This window comes from Erythrolamprus reginae, chromosome 1 (genome assembly GCF_031021105.1).
Source record: "Erythrolamprus reginae isolate rEryReg1 chromosome 1, rEryReg1.hap1, whole genome shotgun sequence".
Lineage (NCBI taxonomy): Eukaryota > Metazoa > Chordata > Lepidosauria > Squamata > Dipsadidae > Erythrolamprus > Erythrolamprus reginae.
The window spans coordinates 39,405,708-39,429,372 of NC_091950.1; the positions used below are offsets into that span (position 1 = coordinate 39,405,708).

Here is a 23,665-nt window from a genome sequence, read left to right on the forward strand (position 1 = left end):
AACGGAGGTCCGCCGCCGCCCGCTTGAGCCAGGATGACAGGCAGGGCAAAGCAGTGTGGAGCAATGGGAGGCTCAAGCTAGCGGCGGCTTGAGCCTCCCTTTGCTCCACGCCGCTTCGCCCTGCCTGTCATACTGGGCGAAGCGCTGGGGGAGGGAGTCAGGAAGGTCCTCCTGTCCCCCCCCCCACAATGGAGGTCTGCTCCCCCCCCCAAAAAAACACAATGGAGGTCCGCCGCCGCCCGCTTGAGCCAAGATGACAGGCAGGGCGAAGCGGCGTGGAGCAATGGGAGGCTCAAGCTGGCTGTGGCTTGAACCTCCCTTTCCTCCATGCCACTTCGCCCTGCCTGTCATACTGGGCAAAGTGCTGGGGGAGGGAGTCAAGAAGGTCCTACTGCCCCCCACACACAACGGAGGTCTGCTGCCCCCCCCCCTGAAAACACAATGGAGGACTTAGGGTTTTTAAGTCGAGGCAAAGAAATCTTAACCCCCGGGTTCATATCTCAAAAAGTTCGTATGATGAGGGGTTCGTAAGACAAGGTATCACTGTATACTGCGCAAAAAAATAAAAGGAACACTCAAATAACACATCCTAGATCTGAATGAATGAAATATTATCATTGAATACTTTGTTCTGCACAACGTTGAATGTGCACGACAGAATTTGAAATTGATTGTCAATCAGTGTTGCTTCCTAAGTGGACAGTTTGATTTCACAGAAGTTTGATTTACTTGGAGTTATATTGTGATGTTTGAGTGTTCCCTTTATATTTTTGAGCAGTGTATATTGCAATGGAAGATGAAAAGAAACCTGAAGAGCCAACAGAAGTGAAAACAAAAATAAAAGAACAGGTAATGCTCAAAATCTAACCTATACTATATTTAGACAATATGGTGAAGCATTGATGCTTCTCTCTTATTAGAATAAGATGTACCATAATTTTCAGAGTGCAAGTTGCACCATTCCCCCCAAAAGAGGGTGAAAATGTTGGTATGTCTTATACACTGAATACAGCCATTTTTGTAAAAGGTGAAAGATTTATACGATCTGAAGAGAAACCAGAGTAACCAAAAAAAAGAAAATAATACCGCCATTTTTGGCCTCCCAAAGCCCCATCCCCAGGGCTCATTTTTTGCAAAAACGGTGAGTGCAGAGGGTCTGGGAGGCTTGCAGAGTGCTCCTGGGACTAGGGAAAGGCAAAAACATCCCCATTTTTGCAAAAAAGGGGGGGCATGCTAAAGGGCAGGTCATCCTCGGCTCAAGGATGTGAAACTTCATCGTGGTGTTGTCACATGATATATCACAACTTTTCCCCCCTTCGCTAAACCAGGTATAGATAGAACATAAGAACATAAGAAGAGCCATGCTGAATCAGGCCAAAGCCCATTGAGTCCAGCATTCTGTGTCACACAGTGGCCCACCAATTGTACATTGGGATCTTGAGCAAAAAGAGAAGACAAGACCCTCCCTTTCCCCTGACTCTCAACAAATGGTACTCAAGGGAATCCTGCCTGCCTCAACCAACAAAGAGGCGGCACATGGACATCTGTTTCAATAACCACCGATACACTTGGCATACATGAATCTGTCTAATCCTGCCTTAAAGCTATCGAGGCTGACATTGAATTCCATAAACCAACGACCCTCTGGGTGAAGAAATATTTCCCTTGATTTGTCCTCACTTTCTTACCTATGAACTTTAGAGAGTGCCCCTTGTCCTAGTATTGTATAATTTTTCTCTATCCACCTTTTCTATCCCATGCATGATTTTATACACTTCGATCAAGTCACCCCTTAAACGCCATCTTTCAAGGCTGAAGAGGCCAAGGCGTTGCAACCTGGTATAATAAGGGAGGTGCTCCATTTCCTTTATCATTCTTGTTGCCCTTTTTTGCACCTTTTCCAGTTCCATTATATCCTTCTTGAGGTGCAGTGACCAGAACTGTACACAGTACTCCAAGTGTAGATTTACCATCAATTTGTTCAGTGGTAATACAACAAACACCCCAAATGACAGTATCAAGATTCAGGAAGAACTTCACAAACAAGAACAATGGACAGTAGCCAACAAGATGATTTTCAACAGAGGTAAATGCGCATGCTACATCCAAATAAGAATACTCAAAGCATGGGTATAGGATGGGGGGACCATAGTGGACATGTGAAAGGGATCTTGGTGGATTACAAGCCTGACATGAGCCAACAGCATAACACAGCTGCAAATGTAATCCTTGGCTGCATCAACAAAGGTACAGTACATTGTCAAGATCAAGAATATCATCTGTTATTTTCTAGAATATTGTATCCAGTTCTGGGCACTGCATTTTAGGAATGGAAGGAGCATATTCAGAAGACAATAACCAAGATGAATAAGGAACTGAAAAGAAAAATGCATAAGGAATAAAAATATTAGGCACATTTAGCCTGAGATAAAGAAGACTTGTACAGAGGCAATACAACACTTACCGACTTATTTTCAATTCCATTCCTAATCATGCCAAGCATGGAATTTGCTTTTTTTACTGCTGCTGCGCACTGGGTTGACATCTTCATTGAGCTGTCCACCAAAACCCCAAGATCCCTTTCTTGGGTTGTCTCAGAAAGTTTGGTCCCCATCAGTTGGTAGGTATAATTGGGGTTCTTTGCCCCGATGTTCATAACTTTGCACTTGTTTAGGTTAAATGCATTTGCCACTTTGTTGCCCACTCACTCAATTTCGAGAGATCCTTCTGGAGCTCCCAACAATCAGTTTCACTTTTCACTACCCGGAACAATTTAGCGTCATCAGCAAACTTTGCTACCTCACTATTTACTTCTACATCCAGATCATTAATGAATAAATTAAAAAGTAAAGGTCCCAAAACTGAACCTTGGGGTACACCACTTCTCACTTCTTTCCATCCAGAGAATTGTCCATTTATTGCCACCATTTGCTTCCTACAATTTAGCCAGTTACCAATCCAGGACAAGACCTGTCCTCTAATTCCGTGGCTGAAAAGCTTTTTTAGGAGCCTTTGGTGAGGGACTTTGTCAAAAGCCTTTTGAAAGTCAAGATATACAATATCAACTGAGTCCCCTTTATCTATGTGTTTATTTATACCCTCAAATAATTCTAACTAGTAAGACATGATTTACTTTTGCAGAAACCATGTTGATTTTCTTTCAGTAATGCCTGCTTTTCTATGTACCCAGTAATTTTATCTTTAATAATGGTTTCCATCACTTTACCTGGAATTGAGGTTAAACTGACTGGTCTATAGTTTCTTGGATCACCTCTGGATCCTTTCTTGAAGATCGGGGTTACATTTACCTCCCTCCAATCCTCAGGTACAGTGCCTGATCTTAGAGAAAGATTATATATTTTAGCTAGAAGTTTAGCAATTTCACACTTGAGTCCCCTGAGAACTCTAGGGTGGATGCCATCTGGACCCGGCGATTTGTTGACATTTAGTTTAGAGAGACATGCAAGAACATCTTCCTTGTTTATCTCTATCTGGTTTAATTCTTCTAATTCCCTCCCTGGGAAAACTAATTCAGTGGCAAGCAAATGGTCTCTATCCTCCTCAATGAAAACGGAGGAAAAGTCATTTAGGTCTCTCAGCAATCTCCTTGTCTTCTCTGATTTCCCCTTCTGACATTGTCATTAAGTGGCCCAACTGTTTTTCTGGTAGGGTTCCTGTTTCTGATGTACTTTAAAAAGGTTTTGTTATTATTTTTAATATTCTTTGCTATATGCTCCTCAAAATCTCTCTTGGCTTTCCTGACTATCCCCTTGCATTTGGTCTGCCAGAGTTTGTGATCCTTCCTGTTCTCCTGGGTAGGAAGAGCCTTCCATTTCTTAAGAGTTTTTCTTCTTTCCAATAACCTCCTTTACCTCATTCCTAAGCCATACTGGTATCCTCTTGGACTTTCCAGTCCTCTTTCCTCTTTTAGGAATGCATTTTAGTTGAGTCTGTTGGGACGTATTTTTAAACAGTTTCCAAGCATTTTGGAGGGATTTGACTTTTTTTTACTGTCCCTTTTAGTTTCTTCTTTAGTATTTTCCTCATTTTGGCAAAATTCCCTCTGTGAAAGTTTAAGGTCTCTGTGTTAGTTTTCACTGACAATTTGCTATCCATGGTTAAGTTGAAGGTTATTTGTGTTGTGATCGCTGGGTGTGGCCAATGTGTGATGCATTCAGGCCATGAGTTTGACAACCCTGTTCTGGCTGGTGAGTTTGATGGAAAACCTCTGATAGTAATATTGGAAATTTGCCTTTCCTCATATTTAGAGAGAGAGAGTGAGTTTAATTACTTCTTTACAAAGAATAGTTTTGATCTTTTTCATAGCACTGGATCTTTTCAAACAATGGTTTCACTATCCAAAGAATAGTTTGTCCTAACAGATTATAATAATTTATTCCAAGGTTAATAGTTACACTTAAAATCCTACTATAATAACTAAAGGTTAACCTAGCTGCAGAATAAAATTCCAATATTCAATCTTGAAAGAAATGTTGTACACTTAAACACACATCATGCTTCACTCATATAAAGAAATAGTTATTCACAAAGGAAGAAACAGGATTACTGGAATAGCTAATGGGAAGAGCAATAGGACACAAGAAAGTGATTTATTGACAATAGCAAGATTTTTGGTTGTGAAGTTCATGCTAAAATATGGAAGACGCTAATGAACATGCCACAATATCTGAAAGACTCATTCTGAAAGTAAAATGGAAAGCAAAAAAGCAAGGTTGGTGTTTAATATCACAAAGGCAATAGTAATTGACTTTTTAGGCAAAAGCAACTGTTAATTCAATTCTTAGGCTTATGAAAAGACAAAGGAGGTTAGTGTCCTGAAGAAAGGAGGATCATATCAAAGTGAGGAAAGATCATGAAGAACAGTACTGTATAAGAATATTTAATATTAGATTAAAGTACAGAGTAATAAAAATGCTCTTCCCAGTATAGAAAAAGAATACAGATGACTTAAAGTTAATGTGTATGAGTATTATGAGCAATGAATTAGTCTGGAGAACTAAACTAAACGGAATATCTGAGACTAATCATAATTGTATAGCTCTCCCAGTCAAGATAAAAGGGAGGAATGCATACATTCGGTCCTTAGTCTTGAGACCTGATAAAGACTTTCAGGGAATAAATATCAAAGATAGCTGTGTGAAAAGTGGAGCTGATTATGATGGAATAAAAAGCCAGCAAGCAACCTGACTAATAATTTCTTTCCTGATAAGGAGAGGACTTAAGATTGCCCAAAAATACTCCAGATAGCTGCTTCTTGTGAGGAAATCATAGTGGCCACTAAATTTACATAGTTCCTTTTCTAATCACTTTCAGAAATGGCTTGTTGACTGCTCTATAACTGTCTGGTTTGGTTCTACAGCCCAATAAGACAGACAAAGACTTCAGAGGATAATGAGAACTGCAGAAAAAAACCCAATTACAGTGATACCTTGTCTTACAAACTTAATTGGTTTCGGGACGAGGTTCTTAAGGTGAAAAGTTTGTAAGATGAAACAATGTTTCCCATAGGAATCAATGGGAAAGCGATTAATGTGTGCAAGCCCAAAATTCACCCCTTTTGCCAGCCGAAGTGCCCGTTTTTGTGCTGCTGGGATTCCCCTGAGGCTCCCCTCCATGGGAAACCCCACCTCCGGAGTTCTGTGTTTTTGCGATGCTGTGATTTCACTGAGGCTCCCATCACTGGGAAACCCCACCTCTGGACTTCCGTTGCCAGCGAAGCGCCCATTTTTGCACTACTGGGATTCCCCTGCTGGGTTTCCCCTGCAGCATCGCAAAAACACCGAAGTTCTCGAAACCCCACCTCTGGACCTCTGTGTTTTTGCAATGCTGCGATTTCACTGAGGCTCCCCTCGCTGGGAAACCCCACCTCTGGACTTCCGTTGCCAGCAAAGCGCCCGTTTTTGTGCTACTGGGATTCCCCTGCAGCATCGCAAAAACACCGAAGTTCTCGAAACCCCACCTCTGGACCTCTGTGTTTTTGCAATGCTGCGATTTCACTGAGGCTCCCCTCGCTGGGAAACCCCACCTCTGGACTTCCGTTGCCAGCAAAGCGCCCGTTTTTGTGCTACTGGGATACCCCTGATGGGATTCCCCTGCAGCATCACAAAAACACGGAAGTCCAGAGGTGGGGTTTCCCATGGAGGGGAGCCTCAGGGAAATCCCAGCAGTGCAAAATGGGCGCTTCACTGGCAACGGAAGTCCGGAGTCGGGGCATCCCAGTGGCGGCGGTGGGTTTGTAAGGTGAAAATAGTTTGTAAGAAGAGGCAAAAAAATCTTAAACCCCAGGTTTGTATGTTGAAAAGTTTGTATGATGAGGCGTTTGCAAGATGAGGTATCACTGTACTGCCAACTTGCTTTCCATTGAGGACCTGTATACTGCACAAGTGAAAAAGAGGCCAGTGAAAGTATTTACAGACACCTCGCATCCTGGACATAAATTGTTTCAACTCCTATTCGCTATAGAGCACTGCACACCAAGACAACTAGACACAGTCCCGTCCCACCCACCCCGCTCCTGAACACTATCATTCTGCTAAACAAACAGTTCCCTCACCACTGTTAAACTACTGTATTCACTAAGTTAGCATTACTATTACTATTAGTCTTCTCATTGTTCATATCACCCATCTCCTCCCACTTATGACTGTATGACTGTAACTTGTTGCTTGTATCCTTACAATTTATATTAATATTGATTGTTTCCTGATTGCTTATTTGTACCCTATAACAATCATTAAGTATTTATACCTCATGATTTTTGACAAACTTATCTTTTATGTCCACTGAGAGCATATGCACCAAAGACAAATTACTTGTGTGTCCAATCACACTTGGCCAATAAAGAATTTTATTCTATTCTATTCCATTGTTGACTGATTTTCAGCTATAAGTAATCTTTGGATCCACAGGTTTTTCAACACCAGATAAATGTTCAATTTTTAGTGAAAGAAGCATTCAGTTTAAGATTATTTTTAAAATTGAATAAAATTAAACTTTGATTTTAGAAAGTTATTAATGAACTGAATAAGGATCCAGGTAAGTTTGAAATAAGATTGTGGAATTAATTAAAAACAATCCTTCTCATGGGAAAATTATTTTGCTTTGATTTAAAGAAAACCCAAAAAAATGGACACTAGAGGGAACTATTTTTATTTATTTTTATTCCACCTGTATTATTTTTAAAAATAACTGACAGTGGAAAACTTATATAATATTCCTTCCTCCTCTTATTTTCTCTACAGCAACAACTATGTAAGGTGGGTTGGACTGAGTGTGTGTGACTGGTCCAAAGTAACCCAGCTAGCTTTCATGGCTAAGGTGGGCATTGAATTCATTTTCAATACAGGTAATCATCAATTTATGACTATTCATTTAAAAATCATTCAAAGTTATGACAAAATTTAAAAAGTAATTATAATCAGTCCTTGCACTTATAATTACTGCAACATTCCTGCAGTAATGAAATTAATATTCGGACACTTGGCAACTGGCATCTATTATAATTATTTATTCATTCATATTTCTAAACAAACCATCTGCCTCAAGGAGTTACAACAGTTGCAGTATTCTGAGGATAGGTGATTGCTATCTGCTCTCCAATGGGCCCTCTGACAAGCAAAGCCAATAGGGGAAGCTGGATTTGTTTTTAAAAAATGGTTTTTTAAAAAAATCATAAAATGAGGCATGAGTTATCTATTTGTTATGTTTTAGCAACATAAGTTCCAGTCCAAATTCTGATTATAAGTTCATGGATCACACAGTACAAATGATACATTTTTATTCAGAAACAAGAAGTTAGACATACCAATATTACCACATCCATTATGTTATGTAATTTTGTTTGCACTTCATTTATGTTTGGGGGAGGGGCTTGACCAACTGAAATTTCAGCAAAACCAAATCTCTCTCTAGACATTTCCTTTGTAGCCTCAGGGCTACAAAATATTTTTAAGATTCCTCAAGCCAAAAAAAAAAAAAGCAAGAACAATACTGCCATATTCTTCCTAGAGGCAAAAATAAGCTTGTTCATTCTTAGATCTCTTCCCAAAATTGAACACACAGTTCAAAAGCATTAAACTACAGTGGTACCTCGAGATACGAGTTTAATTCGTTCCGGACCTGGGCTCTTAAGTCGAGCAGCTCTTATCTCGAACGACTTTTCCCCATAGGAATTAATGTAAATAATTTTAATTGGTTCCAGCCCTCAAAAAACTCACAAAGTTAGTCTAAATTATGCAGAAAGACATGTTTTTAATGAAGAAATGTACATGTACATATAAATGAATAATGAAGTTTCTTTCACTTAACTTGTAAACTTTCTTAAACTTTTAAATTTACATATGTTCAACTTCTCTGCCACCCAATCCTGTAGGACAGAGGTCCCCAACCCTTTTTGCACCAGGGACCGGCTTTAAGCGATCAAGAGAGGAATGGGTGAATGAATGGACGGAGGGTGGGAAGGAAGGAAGGAAAGAGGGAAGGGACAGGAACAGAGGAAGGAAGCAAGGAAACTTATGAAAGGGGAGAGTAAGAGAGGAATGAGTGAAGGGAGGGAGGGAGGGAAGAAGGTGGGAAGGAGAAAGAAAAGAAGAAATAGAGGAAGGGAAGGTAAAAGAGAGAAAGAAAAAGAGCAAGAAAGAAAGAAAGAAAGAAAGAAAGAAAGAAAGAAAGAAAGAAAGAAAGAAAGAAAGAAAGAAAGGGGGAAGGGACAGGAACAGAGGAAGGAAGCAAGGAAACTTATGAAAGGGGAGAGTAAGAGAGGAATGAGTGAAGGGAGGGAGGGAGGGAAGAAGGTGGGAAGGAGAAAGAAAAGAAGAAATAGAGGAAGGGAAGGTAAAAGAGAGAAAGAAAAAGAGCAAGAAAGAAAGCTGCAAGCACCCCCCCCAAGCCCCCCAGGCCGGCTGCAACCTTTTAAAACACGCGTGCCGCTTCGCAGCTGTCTCCTGAAGCCGAACGCGGAAGTTAGCGTTTGGCTTTAGGAGACAGCTCCTTGGCGCTTGTATCTCGAATTTGGGCTTGTAAGTAGAACAAAAATATCTCTCCCCTCCCAGCTCTTATCTCGAGTTGCTCTTAAGTAGAGCAGCTCTTATGTCGGGGTTCCACTGTACTAAAATAATATTAACATTCTCATTTCACATTCATCTCCTGGTAAAAGTTCATTAAGGTAGAATACTGTTCAAAGAAAGTAAAGCAAAATGCATAAAAGCAAGTTAGGGACTGTCTACATTTCCAAACAACATGTAATACAAAAAACTACCTAAGAATAAGTCCCAAAGAATTCAGGATTACTTTTTAAAAACAGGAATGAATTGAACAACATCAATCTGAAATCTTGTCTAGAAAGATTTGTGTGATTTCATCTTTTAAAAAATGCAAATAATGTTAAATACTTCCTTTATTCTACAGTGAAAGACAGTGGAACTGAGTAGAACAGATGGTAATAAGAAAAAAAATCATTATTTGTTTTCTGAAATATACATTATATCTGTGTAGAATGAAAGTCATCTGTCAAATTTTTATTAGACAATTAGAGATACAATTTTACAACCACCAACAATTTCATCCATGAACATTATTTTGAACCAAATATTTTATATTTACTGCAATATAAAGTGTTTCCTTCTGATCCCCATCTAATTAGGAAAACAGCAATCATTTTATGACTTTGAGTTACCAAACTACAGAAAGATAAAGCTACCAAAACTGCATTCCACCACTCCATCCCAGACAAGAACTGCACCATGGAGAGAAGAGAGGAGACCTCTTTTCCAAAATGGCAAAAGTAAGGGAGAAAGTGTTCATTATTAAACACAGTTTCAAATCTAATTGCCTCATAAAGACCAATCAAAGATGACATTTACAATTGCAGTACTCTAGGAGTTAAAAAGTAATGAGCCATAATGTTGATAACTGCTTTGCTGCAATTAAAAATTTAGATATAAGCAAAAGTTCTCAGATACATATACAGTACATATAAGCAAATTCTACACACACACACATACACACACACATATATATATATATATATACACAGTGATCCCCCGAGTTTCGCGATCTCGATCTTTGCGAAACGCTATATCGCGAGTTTTCCACCCGATGACGTCACTCCCTTCCTTTCTCATCTTTCTTTCTCTCTCTCTTTCTCTATCTTGCTTCTTCCTCTCTCACACTCTCTTCCTCCCTCTCTCATCTCTTTCTTTCCTTCTCTCTCTTTCTCTATCTCTCCCCCTCTTGCTCTCGAGCGGCAAGCGAGCAGCCGGGCGGGCGGGCGAACGGGCAAGCGGCAAGCGATCTTGGGGTTTCCCCTTTGCCTGGGCAACGGGGAAACCCCATCTTCGGCTCCTCGCTACTGCCGCGCTGCGGAGCAGATCAGCTGTTGGGCGGCCGAAGGAACCTTCCCTGGGTCTTCCCCGCCGCCCACACGCAAACTCCACCATCTGCGCATGTGCGGCCATGGAAAAAGGGGCGCGCATGCGCAGATGGTATTTTTACTTCCGCACCACTACATCCCAAAAAATCGATTATCGCGAGGGGTCTTGGAACGGAACCCTCGCGATAATCGGGGATCACTGTATATATATATAATATTATAGATGTAAGCAAAATTCCTCCAAGTCCTCGGAAAGGGGTGGTACAATTTGTTATTGGCCAAATGTGATTGGACACACAAGGAACTTGTCTTGGTGCATATGCTCTCAGTGTACATATATAATTGTACTTATATTGCAAAGGGTTGAACTAGAAGACCTCTAAGATTCCTTCCAATTCTATGATTCTAATAAACAGGAAGATATCCTGTTTAACCTTATGCAGATAGAGTCAGCATTTGTTCAAGTAAAGATTCATTGAAGCGCATTGTACAATTTAAGACCTACCTAAACATTTATATTGTACATTGTACATTGTACAATTTAAGACCTACCTAAACATTTACATACAACTGTATTAAGATTTAAATGAAGCTCTGATAGTACTGTGGAATTGTGTCATAATATCACAAATTTATGTATTCTTCTAAATATTTCACAACTGTTACCACTGAAGGTTTTTTCCTGGAATCTAGAATGTGCTACTGACAGCTTTGTATTACTGAGGGGGAAGGGTTTGGGTTTGTAGGGTTTTTTTTATTTTGCCTTTATTTATTTTGTAAATAACTTAAAGTAGCAAACATATCTAACACTCTTGACAGGAGCATCCTTGTACAAATAAAACATGGTAATTTCCTATGTGCTACAGAATATAGAAAGCAAATTTTACAATTTTTAAATTCTCTTGGAGTACATTGGCAATTGTTATGCCAGAGGACAAAGTCCATCCAATGGATAAGCTTCTCAAGTACCCCTTTAATATACTGCATCTTCTGTGAAAAATCAATTATTTGAAGAGGGTAGAACATGGGTAATGGCTATTGAGCAGTCTGCAAAGTGTGCATTATCTAAATATTTAACTAGGCCCACAGGATGAGAACAATTTCAGGGCAAAAGGCCATTGTCAGTACTTTAGCTGTTTTACAATGTATCAAATGGGAATATGGTCTATTTTAAATATTGATTTATATACCAGAGATAAGCTATTGGTTGGCATTTATACAATTCAGTAAATCACTTTTTCTGTATAAGGATCAGGATTAAGATATATTTCATACAAATAGGACAAAGCACCATTACTCCAAAAGCATCACCCCCCCCCCCATCCTAATGCCAGTCCATATGTGGCTAGCACTTCAGATGTTCTTCAGTATCGGCAAATTCCTTCACTAGCCTAGGATGAAATTCATCTGATTCTGGACTTTACAATCTAAGTAATTGGTATTTTTTGACAGTGTTGCTATGTTCTAAAGTTTCAATCCTTTTCTTTTAACCTGTTCTTTACCATTCCCTACAGCAGTGTTTTTCAACCAGTGTGCCGGGAGACATGGTCAGGTGTGCCGTGGGGAAATTAAACATGAGTTTCCAAACTATGGCCCACATGCCGGATACGGCCCACGGAGGCCATTTATCCGGCCCACCGCCAGCCGCCTCCATCCAAACATAAACATTCCCCTCACAATCCCTCCAGCTATCAGCGACAGGAAGAATGCAGGCACAGGGAACGCTCACTGACCAATCACCTTCTAGGATTCATCCCGACCACTAGCGATAAACCAATAGCAGTCCGCCTCTCACCCACACCCAGGAAGGTCCCCGCTCGGGCTGCTGTGCACTTGTCATTGTGTGGCTGCGGCGAGTAGTTGAAGCTGCTACTCCTTCCCATGGTCCCAATTTCTAATCCTGGTCAGGACTGAAGGTAAATGTTGCCACCACTAGATGAAGCCTCAGCTGGTTATGTCTATCCTGATGGTGTATATAGATATTTGATCTTTTTCTTTTTATAAGAGGCCCCCACAGAGAGTGATATACAATGCATCACAATGTTATCTATATTGTATATGGCCTCCTGAAGGGTCATCTTCTTAAAGAGCTCAAGTGTCATTTTGTGTCATTTTGGTTGGTGGTGTGCCCCAGGATTTTGTAAATGTAAAAAATGTGCCGCGGCTCAAAAAAAAGGTTGAAAATCACTGCCCTACAGAATACATACTCAATAAAAACTAACATTTTTATGTAGTCATGATAATGTAGGTGATTTGACTACCAGAACAAGGACAATTTTTTTCTCATTGTTTCCATACTGAAATTGTAACAAAGTTATATATATTATATATGTTTAACTATTGTTTGTAGTATAAAACCACAAATGACTGGGCTGGCATAAAATGCTAAGTGAAAAACTATAATTTGTAACTATAATTTAGAACTCATATGTCAGGCACAAGAAATCAGGAGCCAAAGCAGTTCAAACGAATACCAGTTTAATGCATGCTAACGCTTTCTACAAGAATATGAACTACTAATGGCCAAAGAAAGTTGGCAGTAGATAAGAGTCAACGAAATTCAAAGTGGGCCGGATCTAGATCTCTTGTATGCACGAAGGGAATCGAGACTGGTGACACGCTTGACCCATTCCATCACCCTTAGCCTGGTCACCTCCTACATCGTAACACTGGGGAACAGCAATTTCGTTGACTTAAATCTGTGACTTGTTTTCAACTAACTTTTGGCCTCTGGATCCAAAAATAACCAGAGTTTTTCTCTATCACGTCAACGTTTTTAAGCTACAGGAGACCCTCAAAAGTCATACGAATTGTGCTTATAAAGCCCTGGTTCTCAACATGGGGCCAATGCCCCACAGGAGGGCAATTTCATTTTTAATTGGAACTTTGTTTAAATCAAGTTAATGGCCTTTTTAGGCTTCCTCCACATGAGTAGAAGTTCACTTTTTGAATAGTAAGACTTATATGCCACGGCGGGCGGGGTGTGTGAGGATTTTAGAGATGCTTAGGTGGGGCATGAAGAAAAAAAGGTTGGAAACCACTGATATAAAGGAAAGGAAAGTAAAAACTTACCAAATATACTGTTTACAAAGAATAATTTTATTCATACAAAGGCTATAATAGTTACTACAAGTTAAATTGTGTTCATACAAATAGTTGGTGTTTTTTTTTATCAAACGGTAATTATACATATTAAGGTAAAAAATTTCACTTATAGCCTTTTCTGGAGTGTTTAATCTGTGGACATTCTTGCTCGATGCTCCAACAATATATGCACAATATATGTACATCTCATCTACCTTGATACCGTGCCTCCATGACCTTCAAAACTTGGTGGAATCGCTCACCCTGCTCATCAATGATTGCACCAAGATTTTCCGGAAAGTTAGCAAGATGGCTATGTAAAAAATGCAATTTGATGCTCATGGTGCAACCTAGGAGTTTGAAGGTCTCCAAGAATTGGTGAACAATTTCAGTGCAATTCTGTGGTCATGTATTTCTACAAAAGTCTTTAACAATGTTTTTTGAATGCCAACCAAGCATTCTTTTGAATTTTTGATATTACTCCGATGAAAGGTTCCTTTTTAACAAAGCTGACGAATATGTGGATCATCAAGAACACCGGCCTTTATTTTTTCAATGACAGGCTAGGAAATGCCGAAATGAAATACTTGAAACAATTCAGATACTTGAACTCCTTCAATTGGCAAAGCTTTAACAAATTGCTTCATGAGACCCAATTTTATATGCAGAAGTGGAAATATAATGTTCTTTCTCTCGACAAGTGGTTGATGTAGAATGTTTGGATCACCAGGTTTCAGGTCAGTTCAACTGCATCCAATGCTTCTCACGAGCTCTGCTGTCCCACATACAGAAAAAGCAGGGATACTTCGTATATCCACGTTGCTGACCAAGAAAGAAACTTGGCCAAGAGGCAATTCAGTATATAACATATTGCTAGAGTAAAAACCTATTGCTGTTCTCATGCATCATTCACCTGGCGCCCATCAGAGAAGGTTTGTGTCAGCCAATAGGAGAGCAACAGTGCTTCATACGATCCATGCTCGATTCCGCGGAGAGTGGTCACATTATCATAAGATGTAGAGAAAAAACTTGACATGGTAGAAGAAAACTAACTACAGTTTTGAAACTAGCATATTAAAAAGCTCAAAAATCAAACTCAATCGAAATTGTGTTACACATTGTTCCCCAGTGAATTTATAACTCGCGCAAGCTTGATTCACAATATACTACAAATGAATGATATGCAGCAAACAAATTTAATAAACAAAAAAAATTAAGCCAAAAGCAAACAAATCACATTTTATAAACTCAGTTAATGTTATCTTTAAATCAGAGATTTAGTATTATCTTATTGATGACATAATCAATCAACCATGTTTTTTTAAAAAAATCAAGATATAGCCACTATAATATCTCCAGTACTTACACATATACAATCTAAAAGGTTTTTAAAAACAGAGTACTTTTCTAACCATGCAAATTGCAAACCATATTAATCCTTTCTAATCATACAAATCTTCTTTCTCAGACAATTCAACTAGTCTGTCCAAAAGTATACATATACATATTTTATTGCTACATCATAGAAACATAGAAACATAGAAACATAGAAGACTGACGGCAGAAAAAGACCTCTTGGTCCATCTAGTCTGCCCTTTTACTATTTCCTGTATTTTATCTTAGGATGGATATATGTTTATCCCAGGCACGTTTAAATTCAGTTACTGTGGATTTCCCAACCACGTCTGCTGGAAGTTTGTTCCAAGGATCTACTACTCTTTCAGTAAAATAATATTTTCTCATGTTGCCTTTGATCTTTCCCCCAACTAACTTCAGATTGTGTCCCCTTGTTCTTGTGTTCACTTTCCTGTTAAAAACACTTCCCTCCTGAACCCTATTTAACCCTTTAACATATTTAAATGTTTCGATCATGTCCCCCCTTTTCCTTCTGTCTTCCAGACTATACAGATTGAGTTCATTCAGTCTTTCCTGATACGTTTTATACTTAAGACCTTCCACCATTCTTGTAGCCCGTCTTTGGACCCGTTCAATTTTGTCAATATCTTTTTGTAGGTGAGGTCTCCAGAACTGAACACAGTACTCCAAATGTGGTCTCACCAGCGCTCTATATAAGGGGATCACAATCTCCCTCTTCCTGCTTGTTATACCCCTAGCTATGCAGCCAAGCATCCTACTTGCCTTTCCTACCGCCCGACCACACTGTTCACCCATTTTGAGACTGTCAGAAATCACTACCCCTAAATCCTTCTCTTCTGAAGTTTTTGCTAACACAGAACTGCCAATGCAATACTCAGATTTAGGATTCCTTTTCCCCAAGTGCATTATTTTACATTTGGAAACATTAAACTGCAGTTTCCATTGCTTTGACCATTTATCTAGTAACGCTAAATCATTTACCATATTACAGACCCCTCCAGGAATATCAACCCTATTGCACACTTTAGAGTCATCGGCAAATAGGCAAACCTTCCCTACCAAACCTTCCCCTATGTCACTCACAAACATATTAAAAAGAATAGGACCCAGAACAGACCCTTGTGGCACACCGCTTGTAACCTGACTCTGCTCAGAATACTCGCCATTAACAATAACTCTCTGATGTCTATGCTTCAGCCAGCTTGAAATCCACTGAACTATCCAGGGATTAAGTCCAATCTTCACTAATTTATCTATCAGCTCTTTATGTGGAACCGTATCAAAGGCTTTGCTGAAGTCCAGATAGGCAATATCCACGGCACCACCTTGATCCAACACCTTTGTGACATAGTCAAAGAACTCAATGAGATTAGTCTGACACGATTTGCCTTCAGTAAAGCCATGCTGATTTGGGTCCAATAAGTTATTGTTTTTTAGATGCTGATTTATCCTCTTTTTGAGTAGAGTCTCCATCATTTTAACTACAACTGATGTCAAGCTAACTGGCCTGTAGTTACCAGCTTCTTCTCTACTGCCCTTCTTGTGGATAGGCACAACACTGGCCATTCTCCAATCCTCAGGAACATCTCCTGTTAACAGTGATTTGTTAAACAAATCAGTCAGGGGGGTAGCAATGATAGATCTGAGTTCTTTAAGAACTCTGGGGTGGATGCCATCTGGACCCATTGCCTTATTTATCTTTAATCTTTCAAGTTCTTCTAAGACATCGGCTTCTAAGATCACTGGAGCTGAATCCGTACAGCTGGAAGCAATGCTATATCCCTCTATAGTATTATTATTATTTTGTAAGGTGTCTTTTGAGAAAACTGAACAGAAGTAGCTATTGAAATGGTCAGCGATCTCCTTATTCCCATCAATGTATGTATTATTCCCGGTACTAAGCTTTGTGATGCTGCAGTTTTTCTTCTTCCTATCACTAATATATCTGAAGAAGGTTTTATCCCCCTTCTTTACAGATTTTGCTATTTAAAAATATACCAGGCAAATAATCTGCAGACATGAATAGGTGCATAATTTAACCTTACAAAAATCATTGCTAAATAATTTTATTACTAAAATGTATTAATATTTTACAAAATAAGCTAAATTGCAGACAAATCAGCAGAAAAAATAATGGTTGCAATAAGCACTTTCCTCCAAGTTTACATTTGTATAGATATTGCTATTTTGACATAGATCAGGATAAAATTTTAAGCGTCTTACAAAACTGCATTTTATGTTACTATTTTAAACTTTTCAATTACTGACAACTTTCTACAACATTCTTTCCTTGAAACAATTTTCTTGTGGACTTAGTTTTTAAAAAAACATTGAAGCAAAATAGTATCTTTTTAAAAAACTAAAAACAATACCAGTTAAAATACACAAAATTGTAAAGGCACAAATAATTCATAGCATTAATTCATTGATATATTACAAGTCTTGCCGAAACATGAATCTGCTTAGTGTATGTATCTAAATGTAAAATAAGACAAATCTAGGATTTTTGAGATAGTTCAAATAACTTCAGCAGACTTTTTTTCTTTTAGTCTTTTCAATCAATTACTTAATTGTTCATATCTCATAACTGATAAATATTTATCAGATTAATATATATTACATTCTCTCCTATCCCAAGGTATACAATATTCTTGTCTTTTATCAATGAATACTTCCCTGTGATAGTTCTCCAAATTTCGAATAGCTGGCTGGCTAAGACTTCTTGATGTCTTCTTAACTAGCAAACAATGTATTACTCAACACTGCCTCCCAGTTCACTTTATGTTCCTTCTTTTTTTTTTCTTCGTTTTTTTGCTTTTTTGCTTCAAGTTCCATTGCTGTGGTATTACTAGATCATTCAATACAACAGTCAGTTTTATGGGAGGAAATATTAATTTAATTTAATTTTAATTTATTCGACGTCTATGCCACCCAATTCCATAGGACTCAGGGCTGCTTACAACAATAAAAACAATACAATAGTACAATAATAAAAAAGGAGTCGAACAACAATAGTAAATAAAACTCCATGACCCTAACAACCCATTATAAACCAAAAAAAACCCAATCTAACAAACATACATACCAAACAAACATAATTTGGGCACGTCTGATGTTAAACTTCACGGCCCCCAAGCCTGTCAACAAAGCCAGGTTTTAACCATTTTTCAAAAAGCCAGTAGAGTGGGAGCAGTACGAGCATTGGAGGGGGTGAGGGGTGTTGGTTCCACAGAGCCGGGTTATTCATGGTTTTTATCACATAATCCGAAATGAGACTACATTTTGCTTTAAAAAACTTTTTTTCATGGCATATACAGTACTATAATCACTTCCTTTTTCTTGGAGATTTTCTTTATCCAATTAATTAATATCAACCAAATTGGTTCTTCCTGTTACAACCCAACTTTCTTTGATTTAGGAAATGATGGTTTGATTCAGTTTTATTTCTTTTTTATTTAACCATTCTCATCACAATCAATCTTTGACAATGAAGAGAAATTCAAAGAAGAAATTGATTGAATACCTCAATTTTCTGCCAAGAAGTTTTTAATTGTCACAATATAATTAAAATAGTCATATCTTTAACACATAAGCTATTCAATATTTCTAGCCATTTATGAATGTGATTATCTGATTCACGACCTTGTTACCTAGAGTTCTTCATTCTCAAAGGCAACAAAAAGCAGACGATTACACAATTACTCATTCCAGCCTTTTTTAAAAAAATACTGAACAGATGTTCAAGCTGTTCTGTGATTATTTTCTACTAATGATCCAGCTCTGGGAAGAAGTAGCATTATGCTATTTATGGAATTACTGAGTGATTAAGCTTCTTGAAAAGGTGTCTTAGAAGAGATATAGATGTTTAGAATAAAAACAACAAATAAAACCCACAGTTTCTCTGCATATTGTAAGCTGATTTTGTTCCAGTCTCTATTCTCATTTTTGGTATTCCATGCTTTAAATAGAATTTTAGCTTTATTAAATGTGTCATGCTACAATCCAGAAAGAATAAGATTAAACATATCTCTTGCTCAAAACTTAAATATTCATGCATATCAAGTGCCTCTCTAATGACCCTTAATAACTAGCAAAAGTAACTCATTCAGCATTAAAAATCTCAAGTGCTTCCACAAGACCTTGCAGGGTGGGGGAGGCCAGAAATCTAGATATTTTTTTTAAACTAAGGATAAATTCTGTCCTACAAGATTTTGTGGGGGAAAGCTATTTGCCATTTCACAGTGCAATTATGGTTCCCCCATAAGCCTTACAGTGCATATAATTGGTTCATAGGAAAGAAAGAAATAATTATTATTATCTGGAAACAGTTCTGGATGCATTCAAATATCCATAATATTTGTTCCAAGGCTTCTAATTGCATAAAGCAAATAACTACAGTACAATTGTACTTGAATTAAATACATGCTGAACAGATTTCTAGAAGTGACAAGACTTTAATAACACAGATGAGGTCCACGCTTTCAGAATACCTCTTCTTCAAGTAAACTGTTCTTGCTGTTAGCAACATAAACTAGATACTGTATTTCTAATAATTATTGTTTAGATAAACAACTTTTCTAGAAATAGTATTTTTGTGGAAAAGATTTGATACCTTTCAAACATTTGAAATCATATTTTCATAATTTTCTGAAATCAACTATAGGAGGTAGCATCACCAATGTGCCTCATCCTAAAAAAGCTGAGTCAGATTAAACCTGTCTAGAGGAGACCACTAGGAAATTCAAGATCTTTATAAGCTTAAAATCAATGGATTTTGCAAAAAGGTGACAATGGTAAACCAAGGTATGCCAAGAAAACTAAATGGATGTTTCTGTATGGTTATTAGAAGTTGAATTCAATTTGATTGAGCCTTTATATTTATTTCACTTATATTCTTAGGAAAAAATATTTAAAACAATCAACTTCTTTGGAATCAGATTTTGTCAAGTTTTCTTATACTGTCAAATTCAGTGTTATTTAAAAATAACCCTCTCTGGGTTTGCTTAGAAAAAAATACTAAGAAGGTCTCTGCTACTGATGCTTCTTTCAAGTCCAATCCTTCCAGATTGTTTATGAAATAAGCAAACACCTATTATAAAGCACCCAATAGTGCTATTTCATAATAAAACTTCTACGTAGTAAATTTCATTTGAAAGTTAGTTTTTATATTCTATTTATTCGAGTCTTTGGAGAAGGGCGCCATACAAATCTAATAAATTATTATTATTATTATTATTATTATTATTATTATATCATGCAAATGTGTACTTTTAGTTAACATGTCTAAACACAAGGTTTGCTGGGAGTGAATAAACAAAATAAATGTCTTAGATTAATTTTTATGGCAGACATAAACTCCACATTCAAACAATAAGGATGAAGAACACCAAACTAGTGACATAGATTCCACCATCCCCTACCCTCACTGCAGAAGCACATGTTTACTATTTCAAATATTCACCAACAGCATCCAGTCTTCTCTATCACAAGGCATACCAGAGAAGTAAAACAATAATTATCACTATAATTAATACATTCGAGAATGGCATGGGATTAATTGTAAAAGCACCCCAGAGTCAGACTACAGACTTCGCCAAACCAGATGGGTAATGTCAGTTTACCTTCTCCACTGTATGATTTTTTAAAAAGCATGCTAAGAAGAATCCAACTTAGAAGCAATTCATTAAATATATATCTATAGCTATATATACACATACATACATACATACATACATACATACATACATACATACATACATACATACATACATACTGCAGATTGCACTCCTCCCAACAGTACACATTCATAGCTATGCAACAAGCAGACACAAAACTCCAGAAGAAACAGTCTTAATTTTGGAACATCTTATTAGTCCCAGCAAATACAGTATCCTGTAATACAGTACAAACTACATCTAAGATCTACAGAAAGTAAACCCAAGATGAGTTTGACAAAAGCCAATCCCTGATCCCAATCTATGCCACTTAAGCCACTTAAGCAGGTTCCCAGCATTTACACTTCTGTATCACCCTACTTTACCCCCTTTTGAAATCTTTCATCCCCTAAAATATGGGGGAAAGATATTGGGTGAGCTAGAGCCACAGGCAGAAGTAGAATCTGCTCAGTCCCAATGAAACAGGGCCCTCTCCCCCTCCCTATAATCACTGTTTATAATCATCTCACTGCTAAGCATTCTGCATGGGGACTACAGTATAAACATGCTAATACTTGCCTGCCTCTCCTTCCTCACCTCCTGCTCCTTTCAATTCTCTCTCTCTCCAAAGTTTCCTCCTTCCTCACCTGCATTCACTAATCCCCTACTTCTCCCACTCCTCGACCACGATTAACGCCTCGGCACTCCTTTCACCCATGCGGGGAGGCCTTCTGACAAGGCAAGTTGCGTTTCCTTCCTCAACCCACCCCCACTTCCCGCTTCCTAAAACCCGTTGACCTCCAAGACCAACCATTCCCACCCAAACAAGCGGATAACCTACGTGTCTCCCCGCCCGTTAAGACTTATCTCTGCCCCCCCCGCACACGATCCCTCCCCTCTGTCAACGGCTTCACAAAAAGCGGAAGGCGAGAGACACCCCCCCCCATCGCGATTCACGACCACCCCTCACGACCGGAATACTTTCGGCGTCCGGCCCAACGATCTCCGCGCCTTCTCTCTCGTCTCAACGAACTTTTCGGGTTCTTCTGGGGATGGGGGGGGGAGGATAGTCCCTAGGGAGACGAGCGGCACACAAATTGAATTGTTTATTTGTTTTATTTTGTCAAGTACATATTGGTGGTATACAAAGATATAACGATGTTTATATGCACGGTACTAGTAAGAGAGAAACATTAGGACAGGGGGGGCAAGGCACGCTGGGGAATTGAATTGAATTTTAAATAACATTTAATTGTTTATTTTATTTATTTTATTTGTTTTGTCAAGTACATATTGGTGGTGTACAAAGATATAACAATGCGTATGTTCACGATACTAGTAGGAGAGAAACATTAGGTCAGGGGACGGTAGGCACGCTGGTGAATTGAATTATAAACAAATAAATAAATAAAAATTAATTAATTAAAACGTTCTCGCACGTCCTTTCATAGCATTACGTCCAACACTCGCCCGCCCCGCTTGCCCAGAGGCCCTGAGAGTGAGAGGAGGGGGGGGACTCCCCAGCCCTCTTCCAGATTCAGACTGTTTTCCTGAGGGAGAAATAATTCTTGCCCAGCTCGTCAGGCTGAGGGCCGGCCGGCCGACCTTCCACGCATCTGGGCGCGCACCTTCTTCTTCCCCGGCTTTAAGCCCCCTCGGCGACCTGAGCTGCCAGGCCCTCTTGCTCCCCCCGCCACGGCCCCCCTCAACCTCCCTCAGGCTTATTACGCCTCCACACACACGCACACACAAAAACAGTCACCCTGACCGTGGGCCCGAGGCCTCGGGGTTCACCGGCACCAACGCAACTCTGGCGGAGCAGCTCCCAGCTTCGCCTCACACTATAGGGGAGACTCTCCACAGCTGCCCGCCCCGAAAGAGCGCTTCGTAATTAGCGCCCCTCAGACTGCGGAGTTGCAAAAGGGGGGGCAGGGTATGAGGGAGGGGGGTCTCCTGCCCACTCGCGCTTCTCCCGCGACGCCACTCCGCCTCTCCGGCTTCCCCTCAGCTTCAGCTTCCCCGACCCACGGCAGCGCAGCGCCCCAGCCTTACCCGAGAACCATGAGCTCTCCATATTTGACGGGCTCCTTGTTGGGCGCGCAGTGCTCCTCCTGGCTAGGAGAAAACATGGGGCCACCGCCACGGTTGTCGCCGTCACTATAATAATCCCATGCGGGGCCAAAACGGCGTTCGCCTCGAAAGAATGGCAATAAACAGTCACCAAACAGGACGCTGGGCTGGGAAGCTTTCCTTCATAGTCGCGCAGTCAGCCAGCCAGCCAGCCGGTCGGGCGAAAATTATGGGTTTGCTTTTGCTTAGCGCGCCCGCCGACACGGACCCTTCGCTTCCCCTCTCTGCGCTCGAGCCAACAGCGACAGACACGACTGCCCGAGGTGGAGGGGGGGTCGGAATGAGGAGAGACCAACTAGAACGCCTACCCAGAAAAGGAGGCGTGGAACGGCCCCTCCCTCTCGGCTTTCTCCGGTGCTTCCACGGCTCCCCCTCGCCTTCAGTCAAAAACCGCGATGGTATCTTCCAGTCTGTTATGTAAACATAGAGTACGAAAAGGGACGGGGGAAGTTCTTAAAGGGCTGCTGCCCTGTTAAATCAATGTTTCCTTCACTATAAGAATAGACCGGCGTTGTCTAGCGCCATCTACCGGAGGCTTTGTCCGTCCCTCTCTTCGGCCAAAAACCTGTCTACAATAATTGACTACGGTACTGTAATCAATTATCCAATAGGTCGGAACGGGATTACAGTACTTAATGAATATAAATTAAAGTGTATATAAGTACTGTAATTTATATACTATATATAACATAGCCAAGAAGGCTTCAAGAGTTGTAAACCTAATCCTACGTAGCTTCTGCTCTGGCAATCTCACACTACTTACCAGAGCTTACAAAACTTTTGCCAGACCCATCCTCTAATACAGCTCATCTGTTTGGAACCCATATCACATCTCAGACATTAACACCCTTGAAAATGTCCAAAGATACTTCACCAGAAGAGCCCTTCACTCCTCCACTCGAAATAGAATACCCTACGAGACTAGATTTTAGATCCTGGGCCTAGAAAGCCTAGAACTAAGACGCCTTAAACAAGATCTTAAATATTGCCCACAAGATCATATGCTGCAATGTCCTGCTTATCGGCGACT

The 23,665-nt window shown here is 39.6% G+C and overlaps 1 protein-coding gene across 1 annotated transcript in view; it reads right to left on the reverse strand.

Annotated features, from left to right (window-relative positions):
• PELI2 (pellino E3 ubiquitin protein ligase family member 2) overlaps positions 1–23,025 on the reverse strand; it is a 63,952-nt gene extending 40,927 nt beyond the window's left edge. The window contains exon 1 of the mRNA XM_070749904.1: positions 22,558–23,025. Coding sequence (XP_070606005.1) covers positions 22,558–22,634 — 77 coding nt within the window. The 5' untranslated portion in view covers positions 22,635–23,025. The remainder of the gene's footprint in view (positions 1–22,557) is intronic.
• Between the last annotated feature and the right edge of the window lie 640 nt (positions 23,026–23,665).